At 40.7% G+C, this 20,822-nt stretch overlaps 1 protein-coding gene across 1 annotated transcript; it reads right to left on the bottom strand.

Moving 5' to 3' along the window:
• Positions 1-561: 561 nt before the first annotated feature.
• Positions 562-20,720, bottom strand: MOSPD1 (motile sperm domain containing 1). Its single transcript, XM_030575624.1, is given in 8 exon segments — positions 562-1,113; positions 4,023-4,084; positions 4,086-4,142; positions 4,144-4,180; positions 9,559-9,782; positions 13,925-14,000; positions 14,198-14,455; positions 20,619-20,720. Coding segments are annotated over 7 exon segments (633 nt in total). The 5' UTR covers positions 14,352-14,455; positions 20,619-20,720; the 3' UTR covers positions 562-1,090.
• Positions 20,721-20,822: the final 102 nt, after the last annotated feature.

The raw sequence follows: 20,822 nt of genomic DNA, 5'->3' as shown, positions 1-20,822 counted from the left end.
GACCTTTCATAAATAATGTACGAGTTTTGTGAAAGAACCAAGCACAGTCATACTGGGCCCTAGATAGGGAACATTCGCTTTTCTTTCAAAGGAGACAGATGATATTTACATAGGAGGTCAAAGAGAGAACTTGTTCTTTTCCAGCATGAGACAAAACGGAAATGTATAAATTCTTCCAAACTATAAAAATCAAAGCTGAACTTCAGTTCCTTGCAAAACAAAAATCAAGCATATTTGTTTAACACATGTCTATAGAGGGCCTTGGCTATGTTGCTATACATATTCAAGTCATTACCAACGTAGTGGCAAGGTTTATTTCCATATTACTTTAAAGTGGGAGTCCTGGACATGTGAAGTTTCTCTTGCTGGATGTTATCTGTCTATACTGAATTATCTTGCTACATTTGTCTGTTACATGTATTTATAAAAAAATTACAAAAATGTTTTATGATTTACAGTTATGGTGCAAAAAATGTCTATAACTGATTCCACAGTTAAGAAGAACTTATACCCCCATATACTAGTTGTTGTCAGCAATTGAGAATGAATTACTTCTCCATCTAAACTTAATGTATTTATTTCATAGTTTTTAGTGATGGAATTTCAAAGTGCATCTTAAATGACAAGCCTTCCGTAAACTCTGATCATGCTGGTATTTATACATAAAATGTTACGTTGTAACCTCTCTACTTACAGCAATGGACTAAACAAATGAACCTTTCCGAATGAACAGTTTGCTTTATAGTGATCAAACACTGATGTGAACATGAATTTAAAATAACAAATGTTGCTTTAATATGTCTGTTGTACAGTAGATGTAGATATAAAAGTTTCTTCAAAATAATTTCACAGCTATCACTAAACTTCCATAGCTGTAACAGAAGCACCTAAGGATCTTGTCGTTTATTTATAGTTATACATAGTTAAAATATATTACACTTTTGAAAGTATTTTAAATCACTGAATAGCTTTTCTAGCATCTTAATGCGTCACATGAGAGTAAAGGCAGTCCACATTCATGATGTAAATATATAGTAAGATAAGGTTGGGGTTGTTTTTTTTTACATCTAATTACGTCATACTCATGTCCTCAGATAACCATGGTGATGAGACCTGAAAGATGAGAAATGAAGAACAGTTTAATTTAATGGAATAAAACATTCAAAGTAGAGGTCTAACTGGCCTGTCACAGTCCAGAAAACAAGATAAGAGTGCATAAATCTACAGAGTGAAAATTTTACATCTATTCACTTAAAATATTTTATAAGAATAACTTTCAAATATTACTCAACAGAAGTTTGGCTTAATCGGAATCAATGTTTGTTTAAAATGTTACTTCTAAAGAACCAATCATGTCTAGATCATCCAGTATGAAGAGATCCAGAGACTTCAGTGCCAGAAGCAATGCACATTCAGAGAACAATTAGGGATCAGATTGTCTGGAAATTAACGCATTGTTGCTAGTTAGATGCTGTGCAGGGACTGTCTCACTCTGCATGTGCAGTACTTAGGACAATGAGGCACTGATCCTGGGTGAGGCCTTTAGGTGCTTTTCTAATAGAAATGTGCTGGCACCACCTAAAGAAGTCATTGAATGTTGTTTTCATTTCATTTCACTGCATTTAACAGCACCTTTCTTTCGAGACAGTCATGTGGCTGGCTTGACTTCCTGTCGTCACTCACACAGTGCGGGAAGTTCCCTCAGACTCTTCCCCAGCACCCATCAGTGTGCGCAACCAGCAGCAAGAGCGACAGTGAACGGGAGGTGCCTAATGTATTTGGCACTGTTTCTCTTGCATCTGTCCCTGCCTCCACTGCCAAAGCCTTCCCCTATCAGCAGGGAGCAGATTTAAGAGAAGTGTCAAACTGCCTTTTTACAAACAGGTTCTCTAGCACTAATCATGCAAGCTTCAACGGCCCCGGGTAATAACGCTGAACTGATGATGACTACACTTGAACCTGAAATGAACCTATCCCTGTTGGCAGATTGAGCGATTTATTTTGCTTGACCCTACTTTCCTGACTATCCCAGTTTCTGAAACAGAGAATAACTTAGAGTCCGACCTGCAAGCGCAGAGCACCTATGCTGCACTTGGTGAACACTGTACTGTTCAGTAGTAATTGACAGATGGTGAAGACAGCTGAGTCCAAAGGCAGCTAAACAAAGAGCTGCAAGTAACAGTGCTCCATGAACCAAAAACGTATCAATGTAATGGCTTCTTGAGGAGCCCAAGGCAGCAGCTTCCCCGCTCCTGGCATGGAATGGGAAGTGGAGAGGGGGGCAGACTGCCGGGAGCCTAGCAGGAGCTGCCAGCGGAGCCAAGAGACCGGGTACTCAACTCCACGCACTGCCCCTCTTACGTCCGTGGAAGTGCTCCTGGTGACATGCACCACCGATCCAAGGAGGGTATTGTGACATACACCACCACAGTAATTGCTGTAAGTCAACCTAATATAGGTCGATTTATGTTTCTAGTGTAAACATACCCTCTGACAGGCACTAACCATAGAAAGTTATACTACCAGAAATGGAAAGAACCTGAGCTTATCTAACTCATTTCACAACACCAAACACTGGGTTTATTAAATAGTGCATAATAGCCACTTATGCCATGTGTCAGGGGACCATGTAAAGCATTTAACTAAAATAAGTGACTATGAACTAAAAGCAAAGATGCTTTTCTCTTTCCCACCTAGTTACTACAGGTATAAGCCTGAGAAGAGAAGATGCACCATCCTCTCTCCGTGGCAACAGATGTACACTTTGGACAAAACAAGCAAAGTGCATTCCAGACTAGAAATCTCTTCACTTCAGGAGAACAGATAGTCATTGGATTTTTTAAATCTTGAGAGGATTAGCTCAAGCACTTTATCTGATCAACTGCTGTAATGGTACAGAGGGGAATAGAGACCAGGACCCAAACCACATAAAACCAAACACCTTAAATGGTATCTAGAAGCAAGGAAGTTGTCTGAAAAAATCAAGTATTGTCCCATTTCTAGCACTGCATTTTGCACCTGCTATAGCTTTGGAGTGGTTTTCAAGAACAGAGAATATTGCAATCATCCAGAAGTTACACAAGTCAAGAATTATTGGATGTAGATCTGAAAAAACAATCACCACAGCCTCACATGAAGACGTTTTTTGGCTACTGACACCAGGAGAGTTAAAATGCACATCCACAATACAGACTGGACAAAGGGTGAATAAACCTCCTCTAGAAGGCGCAGGTCCACCACACAACTGAGTGTTCCCCACCATCCTACCAGCATCACCTCAATCGGATCTAGCCTAAGTTCAGGCTGCTCATTCTCATTTGAGTCCTGATCTCAGCCAGGCACTAGAAAAGCAGAGCGCGAGCCAATCTACCTTCCCTTGAGTCAACTTAGTTGCTGATGAGTAACACAAGGCGCTTGCTGCATGAGATAAGGCGCTGCCTTCTCCTGCCATTTTGAGGAGCAAGTCACAGGTTTGGGAGTCAGACACAGGTATTGTCCCTTCCATTCACCTTTAAAGTGCAGTTCTGTTTCTTATTATTAAAAGCTGGGGTAAACGGAGGCAGCTCTTCACATAGATCTCTTGGGTTAGAGGGGATGAAGAGAAGGAATTTCCAATATCAATAAATAAGATGACTGAACTACAATTTTACAGTGTAGAAGTCCTGGCAAAGAATCCATAGGAAACAGCAATGTATTCCAATAGCTTTCTTTGAGCAATGAGGTGGAGTAGACGCCTATATAGGTTCCTGTTCTGAGGGTCAAATAAGACACGTGTCCAGAACACTTCTATTGCTAATGGTGAGGGCTCCCGTCTCAACCACCAGCAAGTACTACTATGACCTTTTATGTTAAGTACAAGTGGGGATGGAACAGAATGAAATAGTCTTGACTCTGGCCCCGAGACATGGAAGTACATCTTCTCATCAAGCCAGTGGGGATGCTCACAGAAGTTCCTTTGATCGACACTGACTCCAGTAGAGACTAGAAAAAAGCTGTTTAAAAAACCCTTTCAAAACACTTACCTAAAACATAAGCAGCCACTAACTTTTGATTCACACTTAAATGGAGGTAGAGAGGCACCAGGATTCCACTTCCCCAGTGTCGGCAGCATTAGTGCTCCAATGCATACTATTCCAGGAAGACTGTAGTAAACTAGGTCCCGATGAGGCAGATCTGTTTTCTGAAAAATAAAATGGCATTCATTGCAATGAAAGTCTGCAGCACTTCAACTTTAAATGTTCTGCATCTGGAAAAACGTTTATAGTGCACGTGTGTGAGAGGCTGCATTTGTCATGCCCCTATGGTCACCTCATCTACACTCTGCCCATTTCTCCAACTCTGCTGGGATTAATTTTAACATTTCAAATCACCAGCCCACTTTCAAACATCGTTTTTTCGTAAAGGAAGACAATACAAACACATTTCCTCTTTTCCCTATCTCCAGTGCTGAACTCACACTACTGGTAGGTGCAGGATCTTTGATCTCATGACACGATTATGGTCTAATAGCCCATGATATCGCTGGAGAGCTGGGAATCCATACATTCCACTGATGTAAGGCATTTGTTTCCAGCGCTGGTATATTTGGATATCAACCGTAATCACATGATGATTACACAAGAGCTGTTTTGGACATGTTTTAGAAAAATGTTGTTGCTTATGATCCTCTCTCCTGTTGATGCCTGTCAAGTTAGGCTCATGGGGATAAGGCAGCCCGGCTTACAGACTTGGAGTGACGAGAAATAATACCAAAATATTCTTAAAAATTCCTCCTAAAACATTTTACAGTTGTTCCTGAAAAATGTGTAGTATAAAGAAAACACATGGTGTAATATAAGGGGATGACCGGCACCGCATGTTCAAGGCTCTCTCTGCAGCACATTTAACTTAAACGTGCTAATAAAACCTTTCAACAGTGGGACATTATGTAGTTTCTTTTTGGTGAATGGGCTGGATTAATATCACAGGTAAGACAAAGGTACAGTGAATTATTATTTATATAGGGTCGTACAAAGGTGCTATCTTCCTAAAAAATACTGTACGATAACTCAATAATAAGGCTCTCTTATGGTTTAAGACAAAGGAATAACACTATCCCTTGTGTTCTATGGAAGCAATCTAGGTTAGCCTGGTTTTCTACAACACTTCTCTTCCCTCAGAAGAACTGTAAATATTACGTTTGTTAAGCTCCTCTTATGACAACCTTGATACTCTTCACATTACCAGTAAAAATGATGCTTGATTATGGTAAGAACCTCAGATGTCTGCCTCACTTTAATCATTTTGTTCCTCCCAGAAGCTAAGTACCAGAAAACAAAGTCAAATGTCAATTATTGCTTGAGCAATCAATTAATATGCAGATTCTAAACTAACAAACCAAGTACACCTATAGATATGGCTCTCCCCTCATAGAAAAAATCTTATATTTTCAATGTAACAGTGAATTAAAGAAATTGTTATTGAATATAAAATTATTCAAAACCCATATCAGTTTAAAGGGAAAGGCATAAATAAATAATGTACAGAACTGGTTGGACTCCCGGCTGCCAGTAGGATTTGGTCTTGGCTAGGACAAAAGGGGCTAGGTAACACGCATCACTGAAAATTCTAGTGCAGCAAATTGCAATTAGCATCTGCTAGTTGACAAACTGAATCTGCCTAGATTAGCTTCTCTTAGGCTTCAACTTGACCAGCTCATACATCTTCACTAGAGCTGCACAATACGCCAGCTAACACATTCTTAGAGAAACCACCACTGTTTCCACTTATCTAGACGTACCAGAGAAGATGAAACAGAAATGGCCAGGTCTTTTTTTTTTTTTTTTTTTTCTTTTTAATCGTTTACATATAGCCAGGAGGTTGTGACTATTTCTTTCAGGTGAGGACCTTACTATTGTCATCGATGTCTGCAATATGCGCTATATGGAGCTACACTTTAAAGCCATCCAGAAATGCAAGCTGGCGCAGAATGCAGCACACACTTGGTAAGTGAAATATCTTACATCAAACATATTAAACCAGCACATTGTGATCTGTACTGGCTGCCTATTGGTTTCTGGATGACGATTAAGGTGCTGACATTGACTTACAACACCCTAAATGTTTTAGGAGCTGAGAGACTGCCTCTCTCTGTATGCTACTATGTCTGAGACAAGCAGAAGCCCTGAGCTGCAGCCATGCTGGTATAAGCGAGAGGGGTCTGTTAGCTGGATATTCTCAGGGAGGGCTCTCCAGCATTGCCATCACTCCCCTACTTGGTCCTGGATCAAATGCCTTCAGGGTACATTGCAAACTCCTCTTTTTCCCAGGCATTTCTGGGTGGGAAGGTGCTGAAAAGGGTGGGGGAGGATTGGAGCTTGGAAGCTGCCCAACTTGCTGTTGGTGGATTATACTGAATTTTACTGCTGCACTTGCAGGGTATTCGTTGTGATGTATTGCTCAGTTATGTTCGGGGACCTATGGGCTAAAACTCCCCAAGCACCCCCGTTCTACAGCTGTGGAGGCTGCTCCTTGGTCTGAGGCAGATGCTTGGAATGTGGCTTCACAGTGCTGCCCAAGCCCATCCGTTCCCCAGCGCTGAAGTCTGACAGCTCATTATTATAGACATGGCAATGGGATGTTTCAGCAACGCTTGGGCACATGCCAAGCACACAGACTTCGTTCCCTGGCTTATTAGGGCACAGGCTCTTCCATGGCTGACAGTCAGCAAGGAAAGAATATTTAAAGGGGCTGCACAGCCTGAAGACGTCTCCCTTTATTTACAGCTCCAGAACAGAGCTTAGCCAGGGATAGGCAGCAGGCTCCCTTAGGTCAAAAAAGTCCCCCCCCGTCTCAATTGCGATCAAGGGAGAGAGTAGAATTGGTATGTCCCAATCCCTGCCCCCCCGAACAGAGTGCCAGATTAAAGAAGCCCCTCCCAACCCTAAACGGGTAGGATCCCTGACAACTGCCCCTTTTCAGTGCTCAGGGTAGAAGAGGCCCCACCCCTGCATAAAAGGTTTGGATTTTAATCTAAAATCCCAGCACTGTCTTCCTCCCCTGATGGACCTGCACCTGCACTGTGGCTATCTAACACCATTGATCCAGCAGGGGACAGGGATTCAGCCACTAGAGCCCATTTTCTAACAAAACACAAGGTCCAATGTTGCCAAAAGACGAGAATACAGACAAGAATAGAACCCCATTCTTGGCACACCTTACTGGTTGTAGTACAGCAGGTAACTGTTCAAAGGCTCTAGAAACACGTTGTATTACCCTCCCCCACTTTTTTTAACGAGTTATTGGTATGTTGGAGTCTGAAAGATCTTCACACACAATCTTTAGAGCCATTAGCATTTAGCCAAGTTTTATACCTAGGTTTCTGAAGTATGGATTCAAAGCATACATGAAAATGGCTCCTGTTTTCTAAACTGATTTTGCAGTTCTCGGAGGCATGCCAGCAATGCTGGTCCCATTTTAACCCTACCAATCAGATGTTCTTAGTTTGCAGGCTTGCATACTCGTTATACTGTTCCTCTGCTCTGTCTGCTCCATTCTTGTTAGCAAATATGCGATGGTAAAAAACTAGATTCTTACGCATCACATTTCAGAAAAGATGTGGACAAACTGGAGAACGTCCAGAGGAGAGCAATGAAAATTCTTAAAGGTCTAGAAAACATGAACTATGAAGAAAGATTGAAAAAATTGGGTTTGTTTAGTCTGGAGAAGAGGAGAGACATGACAATAGTTTTAAAGTACATAAAAGGTTGTTGCAAGAAGGAGGGTGAAAAATTGTTCTTGTTAACCTCTGAAAATAGGACGAGAAGCAATGGGATTAAATTGAAGCAAGAGAGGTTTAGGTTGGACATTAGGAAACATTTCCTAACTGTCAGAGAAGTTAAGCCCTGGAACAAATTGCCTAGGAAGGCTGTGGAATCTCCATCACTGGAGATTTTTAAGAGCAGGTTAGACAAACACCTGTCAGGGATGGTCTAGATAATTTTGAGTCCTGCCATGAGTGCAGGGGACTGGACTAGATGACCTGTTGAGGTCCCTTCCAGTCCCTTCTATAATTCTATGCAAAGTTACCTAGGGTAGGATTCACAAGCGGGACTTACTCATTCTCTCTCTGGGCCACTGCATAGTTATTATTTATACAAAGTGGGCAGCTTCAATAGGAGAGATCTGTCCCACAGCAGAGTCATCATGGAATTCTCTTGGAAAGTGGGAGACCCAAGTTCCAGTCCCTGCTCCATATCATGTGGGGAGAACTTGAATCCTGGTCTCTCGCATCCTGAGCATTCTAACCACTGGGATAAATGTTGTAAGGGGGACCCTGCCCTCACCATTTTTTTTAGTTTTAGACATGCCCTAAGCCAGTTGTTCCCAACTTTTCCAGACTACTGAACCCCTTTTAGGAGTCTGATTTGTACTGTACCCCAAGTTTTACCTGACTTAAACTACTTGCTTACAAAAATCAGACATAAACAATACAAAAGTGTCACAGCACACTGTTACTGAAAAATTGCTTATTGTCTGTGAGAAATTTTAGTTTGTATTGTCTTCGCTAGTGCTTTTTATGTAGCCTATTGTAAAACTAGGCAAATATCTAGAGGTATTGATGTACCCCCTGGAAGAGCTCTGCATACCCCCAGGGGTACAGAATCACTGCCCGACGCACACCTATCAGATTAGGCCCTGAAGGCAAGGAAGCAGGGGAATCCCTATTTTGTGAATCCTGCTGGGGCACAGGAGAGTTAGGCACACATCTGCTGGGCAGTGTCAGTACTTTAATGGTGGAAACATAGGAGCCATGGGATTCTAGGCACCTCTACAGGGCTAGGTGACAGCTATGCAGGGCTTTTGTGCAAGCCAGTGGTGCCTAAATGTTAGACTTAGAAGACAACAAAACAATCAATGAATTAACAAGCCTTCTCACCCTGCCACTCCTAATCTGCAAGAGCTCATGCTTCAGCCATGGCTGTTGGTACATCACCTACTCTCTGTACTAGTGCCTGTGCATAGTAGATATTTGTAACTCCACTTTTCTGTACCTTTCAGAGGTAAAAACATGGCACACAAGAAGGCGTGCCATGTGTGGAAAGTGTTTGGCTGTATCTGCTGCTAGTCAGGGCGTGGAGGATTAAAGTTCTGAGACAGACAAAAATACATTTGGAGACCCACTTTGAGAGAACAAATTAGTCTCCAAGGGCATGGTCCTGCAATCCTTTTGTAGCCACATCTCCTGCTGAAGTCAGTGGGAATTTGCTTGTGTAGTAGGATTGGACCCTTAAAAGACACATTACTCAAATGAACAAAACTCTGGATAACCCATGTAACTTTTAGGGGCACCTGGTAGTTTATAGCTCTCTCATTTGACTGAAGAGGACATAAGCAAGACAGCAATAGGGTGGGCTCTGGAGCACCATAACCACTCTTAACAATAACCAGTGCACTCTTACAAGAAAGTAAAAATGGAGTTAATTTAGACTATCTTCCTTATAGTTTAACCTCTTTCCAGTCATTTCAGCTGTACCAAACGGTTTGAGCAGAAGAGGGCTAGGTAAGACTTTAAACTACCTGGTTGACACAAAGTCTGCTCAAAAAAGACACTTTCAGCCAGGTGTTCTTTTATTCTTTTTTCCTCTTCTTCCTTTTGCTGTTGCTCTTTTGCAGATGGAAGTAGTGTAGCAATGACTTCTTTTCGCCCTAATGCTTTCCTCTGGCTTTGTTCAGACACTTGGAGACGGAATTTGTCTATCATGCCATAGTGACAAGACCGAACGTCTCTGTGACGAATCACACTGTAGAGTTAAAAAAAAAAAAAAGTTTATGCATGTTCTTTTAAAAGCTAAAATAACGATATTCACAATCACAAAAGTATTAGGGGCATCTTCAAAAGCAAAAACCAACCACTCTGAGTTTCAGTTACATATATAGTTAAATTTCGCAGATCTTTTCACTGCTCTGTGGATACATCTCTTACATTCTGTTTAGAAACCTGCAACAGACTTGTATGGATAGACCCCTGCATCTATGCAGAGCCCCTTTCAAGAGATTCATCTGCACGGTTTTAACTGCAAGGCTGGGGTCAGGATACTTATATTATACCCACGACCACTATCTGAGCACCCAAAATGATGCAGTTCTGCAGTACTTCATGTCAACTTTCACACAGGACCAACAAAGAGCCAAGCTTAACTAAATCCAGTCCGTACTCTCTTCTATGAACAGCAGTTTGTTCACTTGGGTCTTCGCTAAAACAGCAAGGAGTCCGGTGGCACCTTAAAATAAATCTGTTAGTCTTTAAGGTGCCACCGGACTCCTTATTGTTTTTGTGGATACAGACTAACATGGCTTCCTCCTGATACTTGGGTCTTCACTGTAGTTATAAATAATTATGAAAATGAATGCGTACCTAGTTTTAAAATCCAACAATATTTAGCCACCATAATGGGTACTGTAACTGTTTTTTCCCAAAATGCAAATTATTTACTTGAATGGCCATAAAAACCTTTTCAGAGATATTAAGTGTTACTAAGAGAAAATCCATGTTTAAGTTGGTTAGCTTCAGGAAATGTGCAATCTAACAAGTTTCAGAGCAGAGCAAGCTGCAAACTCTTAAGAATAAAGGTTTCTAACTACACTGGCATTGGGTAGTGCCATTTCAACACTGTTCCAGGAAACTTATCACTTCAGCATTAAATTACTGCACAACCCCCCCCCCCCATGATGTCTGCATTATGGACTGAAATTTAAGAAACTGGATTTTATGATTGTCAAGGCTTTTTCCCCCACTTTGAACTTTAGAGTACAAATGTGGGGACCTGCATGAACATTTCTAAGCTTAATTGCTAGCTTAGCTCTGGTAACACTGCCATCACCCAGAATTTCAGTGTCTGGGGCACTTTCTGTCCCTCATTAACTTTCCCCTCCCTGGGTAGCCTTGAGAGACTTCACCAATTCCCTGGTGAACACAGATCCAAACCCCTTGGACCTTAAAACAAGGAGAAATTTACCATCCCCCTCCTTTCCCCCCACCAATCCCCGGTGAGTCCAGATCCAATCCCCTTGGATCTTAAAACGAGGAAAAATCAATCAGGTTCTTAAAAAAGAAAGCTTTAATTAAAGAAAGAAAAGGTAAAAATCATCTCTGTAAAATCAGGATGGAAAATACTTTACAGGGTACTCTGATTCATATAGCCCAGAGGAAACCCCCTCTAGCCTTAGATTCAAAGTTACAGCAAACAGAGGTAAAAATCCTTCCAGCAAAAAGAAACATTTACAAGTTGAGAAAACAAACATAAGACTAACACACCTTGCCTGGCTGATTACTTACAAGTTTGAAACATGAGAGACTGATTTAGAAAGATTTGGAGAGCCTGGATGTACGTCTGGTCCATTTTAGTCCCAAGAGCGAACAACAACACAAAAAGCACAAACAAAGACTTCCCTCCACCAAGATTTGAAAGTGTCTTGTCCCCCTATTGGTCCTCTATTCAGGTGTCAGCTAGGTTTACTGAACTTCTTAACCCTTTACAGGTAAAAGAGACATTAACCTTTAACTATCTGTTTATGACAATGATCACAGTAAGATACCTAGTATTTTAATAACAAGCCTTTGTGGGTATGCCTAAAATTAACTTGTAGTTTAAGTAGGGCTTTCAAAAGGGAACAGAGAATGACAAAGGTTTGAAATACATCAGCCTGTAAACCATATGCTTATTGAACATAGGAGCTTCTTCGTAACCTTAGAAGCAAATAAGTTTGGCCATGATGGAGTTTCATCAAGTAAATTTATTTCACCTGTGCCCAGGCAACTGCCATTTGGTGAAGAGTGGGCTCTGTCTTGAGTAGATCAATGAGCAACAAAGGTTTGACCCTGCAGTCCTTACTCAGGCATGCACTTTTGCTTATGTCAGAGCTGCAGCATCAAGCCTTTGATTTCAAGACTTCTTGTGTTGCTTTAAATTCTTTTCTATGTAAAGATTCTGTTTGACCATACCCAGTTACTGTCAAGCAAACAGATGTTTCTCTACAGACCCATATAAAAAGATACATTCTCCTGTTTCTTACACTGCGTAATTAGAAGCTCTGTAGAATATTGGTTTATCTGGCAAAGGGCCATATGTATATAGCACAGTTCATATCCTAACCTCACAGCAATAAACATAGTTCCAAGAACATTACCCATAGTGAGACAACATCCCCCAAAATGGGGTTGGGTATTTGCTGCTGAAAAAATATTCTTGGAGACCTAACTAAGGAAACTAATATTTTCTGAGATGGACTCCAAGATAATCAATCAAAATTCCATAAAGATCAGATAGAGACCAGAATGACTCACTGAATTACAGTAACAGAAACATTCCATGCACTGATATGTGTTGATCATTTTTGTGCCTTTAACAGGATTGCTATCCCTACCCGCTGATGCTTTCTAATGGGAAATGCTAGTTGGTTACTTCTTTGAAATCCCAGTCACTCCTGATGAGGCCAGTGCCACAGTTCCAGATTGGTGCCTCATATCAGAGTTGTGTCATTTGCTCTGCAGAGAACCAAGAGTTCATTACAAGCAGGTCTTTCGTTAATGGCATTTATTGGCCAGAAAATATAAAGAATGCTTTTTGGGGTAACTAAATGCTTAATCAGAAAACCCAATTTCCTTTTTATTTGTATTTATTTTGGATACTTCATGCTCACGAGGCACACACTGCAGCCTTGAAGTCATGTAGATAAGCATGAAGCTAACACAGAGAAGCTGAAACATGTCAGGCTATTTTGAATTAAATGAATATTTACCAATTTTTTCTGCTCTGAATTACAGCAGTCAATACTGAGAAATCATGGTTAAAGCAAAAAACTAGAAGCCTTATTTAACATTTGGGGATTTCGAAGGTAACACTTAACTGCCCATCAGCCCTTCTCTGCGAGTGAGTTCGGGTCAAGGAAGGAGAAGAGAGATTTAAAAAATGGTAGGCAAAGGTATCTTCACTGAACAGGCAGCAGAAGTATCCTCACTATGTTATACGGCCCACTGAACGCATGCATGTTAGAATTTCACAGATTCTCACTTTGCCAATCTGCAAATAATTCTCACCCAAAAAAACCCAAGCCTGGTGATCTCATCCATCTTAGCAAAAAACCTTAGATTATAGCAAAGTATTCTAGTGTGGTTCATATTAGTACGACTTACTTTTAAAACTATGCCATAGGATCTATTTATTTGCACTCTATTATTGTTTATTCATATTTACACAAGTAAAAAGAGGAACCTATCTAATGCACCTGTCATAAATTACAAAAACGGGGGAAGAGCCAATAGAACGAGAAACTGTGATATTGTTAAAACGAGTACTGTACGCTAGCCAAAATAATTTTACAACTTACATTTTGTGATTCAGTGTCCTTGAGTCACTCTTTACTTTTCCTGCTAATTCATAAAATTTAGCAACATATAGTGTGTCTCTGCTCATTAATACACCTCTACCCTGATATAATGCTGTCCTCGGGAGCCAAAAAAATCTTAACTGTGTTATAGGTGAAACCGCATTATATCAAATTTGCTTTGATCCGCCAGAGTGCACAGCCCCCCCAGAGCACTGCTTTACCATTATATCCGAATTCATGTGATATCAGGTCTCGTTATATCAGGGTAGAGGTGTATAACTGAGGTTTTACCCAATTAAAGCAGGAATTTACTTTATATAGTTAAGTATTTAATTTTCTCCAGCTAATTTAGAATTACCAAGCAACTTGCGTAAGCACTAAGGTATTTTAATGTTTAACAAAATGTGAATGATGTAGTGGGCCCAGAGGTTAGTATTTTCTGTAGTGTAGTTTAAAATGTGCCTTTTAAATACTAGCAGAGGTTTAGACATACAATTAGCTGATGTAGTTATTCAAATCTTCAGCAGTTAAGGAGAACTGAGCTATTTTTACTTACATATCAACACAACACTGAGGCTTCACTGCACCTGCGGCGTCGACAACGACATATTTATTTGGAGTTGTACAAAGAACTGAAATGAAAAGGACATGGGTGGTTACATGGTATAATCCAGCAGCAGTACAAATTTTAACAAACAACCAGAGGGTGGTAAAAGACAAATCTGAATTTTTGCCTAACGCTACAGTTTTCATAACTTATGTTTGTTACATAAACTACAGGTAGACTGATAAAGGAAACCTCAAATGAAACTGAACCTAGGAAACCCACCTTTGAATTTTAAGGCAAACTCATAGGGGTTATATAGAGTCAACACCTGCTTGTGTGTTGACTGGTCATCTGCATAAAATATAAGCTCTGTAGGAAACACAAACACAGGAAGATTTCCTTCCACTAACTCTGGCTGTCTTTTTTGTTGCTGCATTGGCACCGAATCCTTCCTGCTGCTTCTTCTGCTCTTACGATTTTGTATCCCAAACAGACTTCTGGTTTGGAATCATTTAAGAATTCCAACGCATTTTGGCAATTCTGCAGAAGAAAGGAAATGGAATGATGATTGTGTTTTGTTTTTGAAAATCCATAGAACCTAATCAGACAGCAGATGATACATAGATACAGCACTTGACATTTGGTTTTGAGCTTGTTTATAATTATTTTAAGTGCCTTCAGAAATATTTAAGCTAACATAACTCTACTCATCTTTGACGTTTTGTTTTCATCCATTTTAAAAACTGCAATGAAGTAAGTAAATATGCTTTCCTTTCATTATTACTATTTGTATAGCTGCAGTGCAGGGGTAGGCAACCCATGGCATGCATGCCGAAAGTGCCATGCGAGTTGATTTTCAGTGGCACTCACACTGCTTGGGTCCTGTCCACCAGTCCAGGGGGCTCTACATTTTAATTTAATTTTAAATGAAGCTCCTTTAACATTTTAAAACCCTTATTTACTTTACATACAACAACAGTTCTATATTATAGACTTATAGAAAGAGACCTTCTAAAAACGTTAAAATGTATTACTGGCACGTGGATCCTTAATTTAGAGTGACTAAAAGAAGACTCGGCACAGCACTTTGGAAAGGTTGCCGACCCCTGCTAACTATTCTTGCCTCAGTCACGGACCAGGGCCCCACGGTGCTAAGGGCTCTACAAACACAGAACAAAAAGACAATCCCTGAAGCAAAGAGCTTATAACCTGAATATAAGACGAGACAACATGTGGATCAAGGCAGACAGACAGGAGAGTACAGGGAAACAATGAGACAACATTGGTCAGCATGAATTCACATCAGCAGCCTAACTGAAATATCCCAAGGTACAGTACAATGTTATGTATATCATGTTTGTATGAGAGCTAGGTCACAGTGCAAAGATTCAGAACAACAGAATCAGGAAGACCTTTATTCTTTGTCTAATTGCACCTCTGAAGTCTGAACATAATAGTATTTCAGTGTAAAGCCAGTGAATTAAAAATCAAGTAGGATGTATAAGATATTTGTCATTCAATAGTACAGGGTAGGTTTTGGATTTTTCAATCACATTTACTGAAGCTAAATTTGTAGTTATTATTTAAGTTGATATTAAGAATGATTGTTTTCCCCAGTGTATAACAAAAATATCTTTTTCCTCTTCCAGATTTTTCAAGTTCATTTCAGAAATCTCAATCCAGATAAAACAAAAAACAAAACCCCACAATCCGTTCATATCACACTCCCAAATGTAATTTATAAGATAGAAATAAGGCTCCAATCCTGCAAATATTTATACAGATGCTTGCCTTTATGCGCTAAGTAATTCCATTGTAGTGAACAAGCCTATTCACAGTGCATGATGTTATGCAGGTGTTTAAGTCTTTGCAGGATTGTGGCCTAAAATAGTATTTCACTATGTTTTCTACAGGCTAACAGTCCCAGGAGGACACCAAGAGTCTGACTGGAGACTCTTAGGCTGGGCGTATGCTAGGAAATGTTAATTTTAAAAAATCCCACTTGTGCTGTCACCCATGGAGATGAGGCTCCTAGTGGTTTCCAGCATTTTACCACCACATTGACTAAACCTGTTACTCATGTGCAGCCTTACTGGTGGTTGCACCGGTGGTAATTTTGTTTCTAGAATTCCCTAGTGCAGACACAGCTCTAACGCTATGGATGGTAAATAAATGCCTATTTTTCTGTTTTAAATCATGAAATTACATTTCAAAGTGCCAATATTTTATATCAGAGCTAATTTTCACAAAATTTCAGCTTTTGATACCTAAACATCCAAAAGGGCCTAAAATCACTAGTGCACACTCTACCCAATATACAAAATTTAGTTCTGGTTCAAGATGTAAAAACTTTAAAAATTAATTAATATATATTTTTAAAAAATTCTCTAGGAGTAGGTGCATATTGTCCTCCCAAAGACTAACTATTCTTATTCCAGTATCTTTTTTCCTAAAATCCAATCTCCTTTCAGAATCCAAGATTACTTTCTAGTAGACTAGAATGCTAATTATATTCTTTTGATAGCAAATCCCTGATGATGATATTCCTGACTGATGTTCTATTTCTTTTTCAAAACACTTTTTAAATAGGCTACATATCAGCAAATGGCCATTTAGATTCTGTGCTCTTCTCAGAATTTTGGTAAATACTTTTTGTTTCAGAAGAGATAAATAAGCTCTGCAATTATTTTTCACAGCAAGTCTAATTAGTGGGACTTGAGCATCTCAATGTGCTATTGCTAAATAATATTCACAGTTTCATTTAAACACAAGAACTGTATCAGGGTCTATCTTGAAAGAATGCCAGCTCACAGGAATATAAAACTGTTTTCAAATAAACTATTTCTTACAGGCAATAGAAGAAAAGAGAATTAGGAAAAGCTAATTACAGTGCAATATACAGTAAGCAATTCAGGAACATAAGAAATAAGATACTAAAGCTCTCATTAATATAAAATCTACATATATGAATTTGGCTGAACTGTACAAGATTTTTTTCTAATAATTATTTTAAACATACTTACTACATTATTGAATAACTAACAGAAAATATATTTTTGAATATTTTGAAATATTTTATTGGATTACTAAAGTTCCAATAAATGTGATTCTTTATTCTTCAATATTACATTTTATTACTGTTTCTTTTTATTTTAACACATACATTGGATTCATTGTAGATTCCCTGATCCTACCTCAACGCCAAATGTCATGGTTTTTTATGTGGTTTTTTTAAATATGCATATGCATCATGCTCTTGCTTCTACTTGTCATTTATTGGCTGGGTAAAAAGTTATCATTCAAACTGGTATCAATGGAAAATAGTAAGTTTTGACCAATATAAGGGACCAAGCCAAGTGTACTCTAGACTTTAGTGTCATAGCAACATCAGTCAGGAACGTGACTTTTTTTGTGACAATGCTTTACTGGCAAAAGTCTTTACGATGATAGTTATACCAGCATATAAGTTCTTTTGTTAGTATAACTTATTTCGCTTGCTGAATCAGTATAAACTAAACTAGTAAAAGCACTTTTTATAAGCTACATCTATACTGAAGGATTTGCTGGTATAATTATAATAATACCTAGGTCATAGCAGATTTCAAAGTGCTTTAGAAAAGAAGTCTATAACCGCAAAGCTCATTAGAACCAACGGGACTACTAACAACACACAAAGCTAAGCATGGGCATAAGTCTTTGCAGATCAGGGCCTAAGGCCTCCTGCAAACTAATCCACACAGGTGGACTCCTGCACCTGTATGGAGCCTCCGTGATGTCAAGGAGACTGCAGGTGCAGGGATCCACTTGCACACAGGTCATGTCATATTTTAGCAGCGTTAGCTGTTTTGCCAACAGACTATACAGTATGACAGCTACTCTACACTGATGACTTTCCAGCTCCATAAAGTATCTTCCTCCATAAAGTATCTAAAAGTACACTGCTTGTGTCATGATAGCACTTTTTTGCCAGCATTTCCCTTAGAAACTCCTTTTTACAAGAGATTTTAACTTGGCAGAGAAAAGCTGGACTAAAATGTAACTTATTTCTCCAAGCATAGAACTTTGATCTTTGGCTACTTTTTAGTTTAATAAAAAAGTGAAAATAAAATCAACAAGTTTTCAAAATTAAGATTCTGTTCTATTCATGTTCTTCTAACCAGCTCATCACCATGGTTTCTGAGCACAGTCTATACTCCTTTTTTGTATTCAGGAGTACAAATGGCTTTTTTTAAAAAGGGGGAAATTGGGTAAGCAATTTATTCAGAACAATGAGCTAATGTTTAAAAAGACCTTAATATGTACATTACTTTTCTGAGATTTTAAACTGCACATCTCCGATTTAAGAAGTCTTGTTACAATGTAATACATACAAGGCATTGCAATGGAGCTATCATTTACTAGCTCAGTGGTTTTTCAACCCCAGGGGTCCGCAGACTATGTCTAGGATTTTCAAAAGCGTCCGATCTCCATTCAAGATTTTTTTAGGAGTCCACAAACGAAAAAAGGTTGAAAACCACTGTACTAGCTAAATAATACATATTGTAAAAGTCATCCCCATTGATATACTCAAACTGTCAAGTTCCAAAATATGATCAGGATATTGATATGTTTTCATTATGTATATACACAGTAAGACACAGTCTCCTTCAGAATCATTACAGACTAAAAGACCAGTAAGAAACTATTGTCCTTTCAGATTTGTCAAGAAATCCAATAGTTTGAGGTTAAAGTTAAGTATTAAAATTGATTGAGGTGTTGGAATTTCGTTCTATTTGTTTATTTATCAGGGTAATTTTAGATGGCCTTAACATATTCCTACACAATCTACATGTTAAACTTCCTGTAATTACTTGGGAGGGAGAGTTATCTAGTGATTAGAGCACAGAATCAGAAGTCAAGACAGCTCGGTTCTACTATTTCTAGCTGTCATTGACTCACTATGTGATCTTGAGCAAATTAGTTAACCTCTCCGTGCCCCAGATTGTTAGTCTATAAAGGCCTCAATTCAGCAAGGTATTGAAGTGTGTATGTTGTCCCACTGAAATCTATGGGGCTACTCGGAAGCATATTTTACAGAAGAGGAGCCAAAATGGTTGTACTACACCTCTACCCCTATATAACGCTGTCCTCGGGAGCCAAAAAATCTTACCACATTATACGTGAAACCACGTTATACCGAACTTGCTTTGATCCGCCAGAGTGCGCAGCCCCCTGGAGCACTGCTTTACCACGTTATATTCTAATTAGTGTTATATTGGGTTGCGTTATATCCGGGTCGAGATGTATTATTTACCTACCTCATATGGCACTGTGAAATGCAAGTAATACTTGCAAGGTGCTTTGAGATCTAATAATCTCAGAATATTATCTATTACATCATATGAATGAGATACTAGTAGCATGATTTATTGTGTCCAATTTTATAAGTTTCTATGGGAATTCTTTCACTTGAAAGATATTTTAAATAATGAATGCTAAAAATTATACTTGCATAAAATTAGCTAGGTCACAAAGACAAAAATAAGGAAATTCTAAATAACACTTGCACACGATTTCTGATCCATTCTGGTTTAGTTAGGTAATGCAGGATTTTCAATAATGTAAATCAATCTCAACCTGAATTTCCTTATTTTTGTGGTGCTTACAATATTTTTAAATGGAAATATACAGTATTAACATACCCAGTTGTTTTTTCCCAGGTCAGGGAAAGCTGTTAATTAGGAAAAAAGATATCCAAGCATCTGTGAGAAACTGATTTTTGAGTTGGGCTAGCTGGGAAAAAAAATCCGTTTTTCCTAAACGTACTAATGAGACAAAGAGAGTCCATCTTGGCCAACCCTTTGTGTACCACTGTCCTTAACACTGTCCCTTGACTGTAATGCCTCAGCTGGGGCACCAGAAGGGGAAGTATTGGCACACACTAACTTTTTCAAAATATTTTCCAGCAGTGAGCAGTAAAGCTATGGCATAATCGATGCGCCCCTCTCCAGTTCCAGCCCGGCCCTACTTAGTTTCTGAGACTTCCCGGCGTTTGATTTTCGAGATAGGGGCGAACAGAGAGTCAAATATCCTAACCCAGCGGCAGTGCGAGCTGAGGGTGAGGGTTTCCAGGGCCCTCGCCCTTGCCTGATGAAGGGGCAGGCTGGGTGACCTCCCAACCCTCCTCCTTCGCCCCAGGCAAGTGGCAGCTGGCAGGGAGGCCCGTCCCAGCCTGGCTGCTGCTCTCAGGCCCCGCTGGGCGCACAGCTGGGGCCGGGAGGCTTCGGCTGCCTGGGGGCAGCTCCCTGACCCGGCTCGGGGCAGCCAGGCTCCGGAGCGCCCCCGCGCGGCGGCTCGGCAGCTGCTCCACGTGAGCGTGTTTACAGCGGCCGGGACCTGTCAACAGCGCGGGGGGGCTGCGCGGCCAGAGCCCGACCCGGCGCTGCCAACGGTCCCGGCCCTCTGCACCCGCCGGCGAGACCCGGAGCTGCCGCTGCCCAGCCGGCCCTCGGGAGCACCCGCGGGGAGGGACAGGACACCCGCCCTCAGCCCCCAGGCGCACGGATCCGCGCTGCCGGGAGCCCCCTTCGCGCCGCACTCACGGGGATCCCGCCGTCCCCGCCGCCGCGCCCGGCCTGTCAGGGGCCCCGATCCGGCCGCGGGGCTCCCCTGCTGGGGCCGGGGGAGCCGCGGACCCCCCGGCCCTGCCGGCTCCCGCACTCACCCCTCGGGCCCCGCCGGGTCCTGGCTCGCCGGCTGCCTGCGCGGAGCCCCTTTGTCAGCCCCCCCGCCTGACACTGCAGGAAGCGTCGTCGCTATGGCTGCCGGGATCGTGGCTGACTCACCCCCCCCTCCGAGTGACGTCATGGCCCGCCCACCGCGCGGGCTGCGGCTCGCGCTGCTGTCTGTGAGCGCTCGTCTGCCCCCA

The sequence above is a fragment of the Gopherus evgoodei genome, chromosome 9 (assembly GCF_007399415.2).
Source record: "Gopherus evgoodei ecotype Sinaloan lineage chromosome 9, rGopEvg1_v1.p, whole genome shotgun sequence".
Lineage (NCBI taxonomy): Eukaryota > Metazoa > Chordata > Testudines > Testudinidae > Gopherus > Gopherus evgoodei.
Note: the sequence above shows the minus strand (reverse complement) of the source record. Positions and strands in the feature narration are given on the sequence as shown.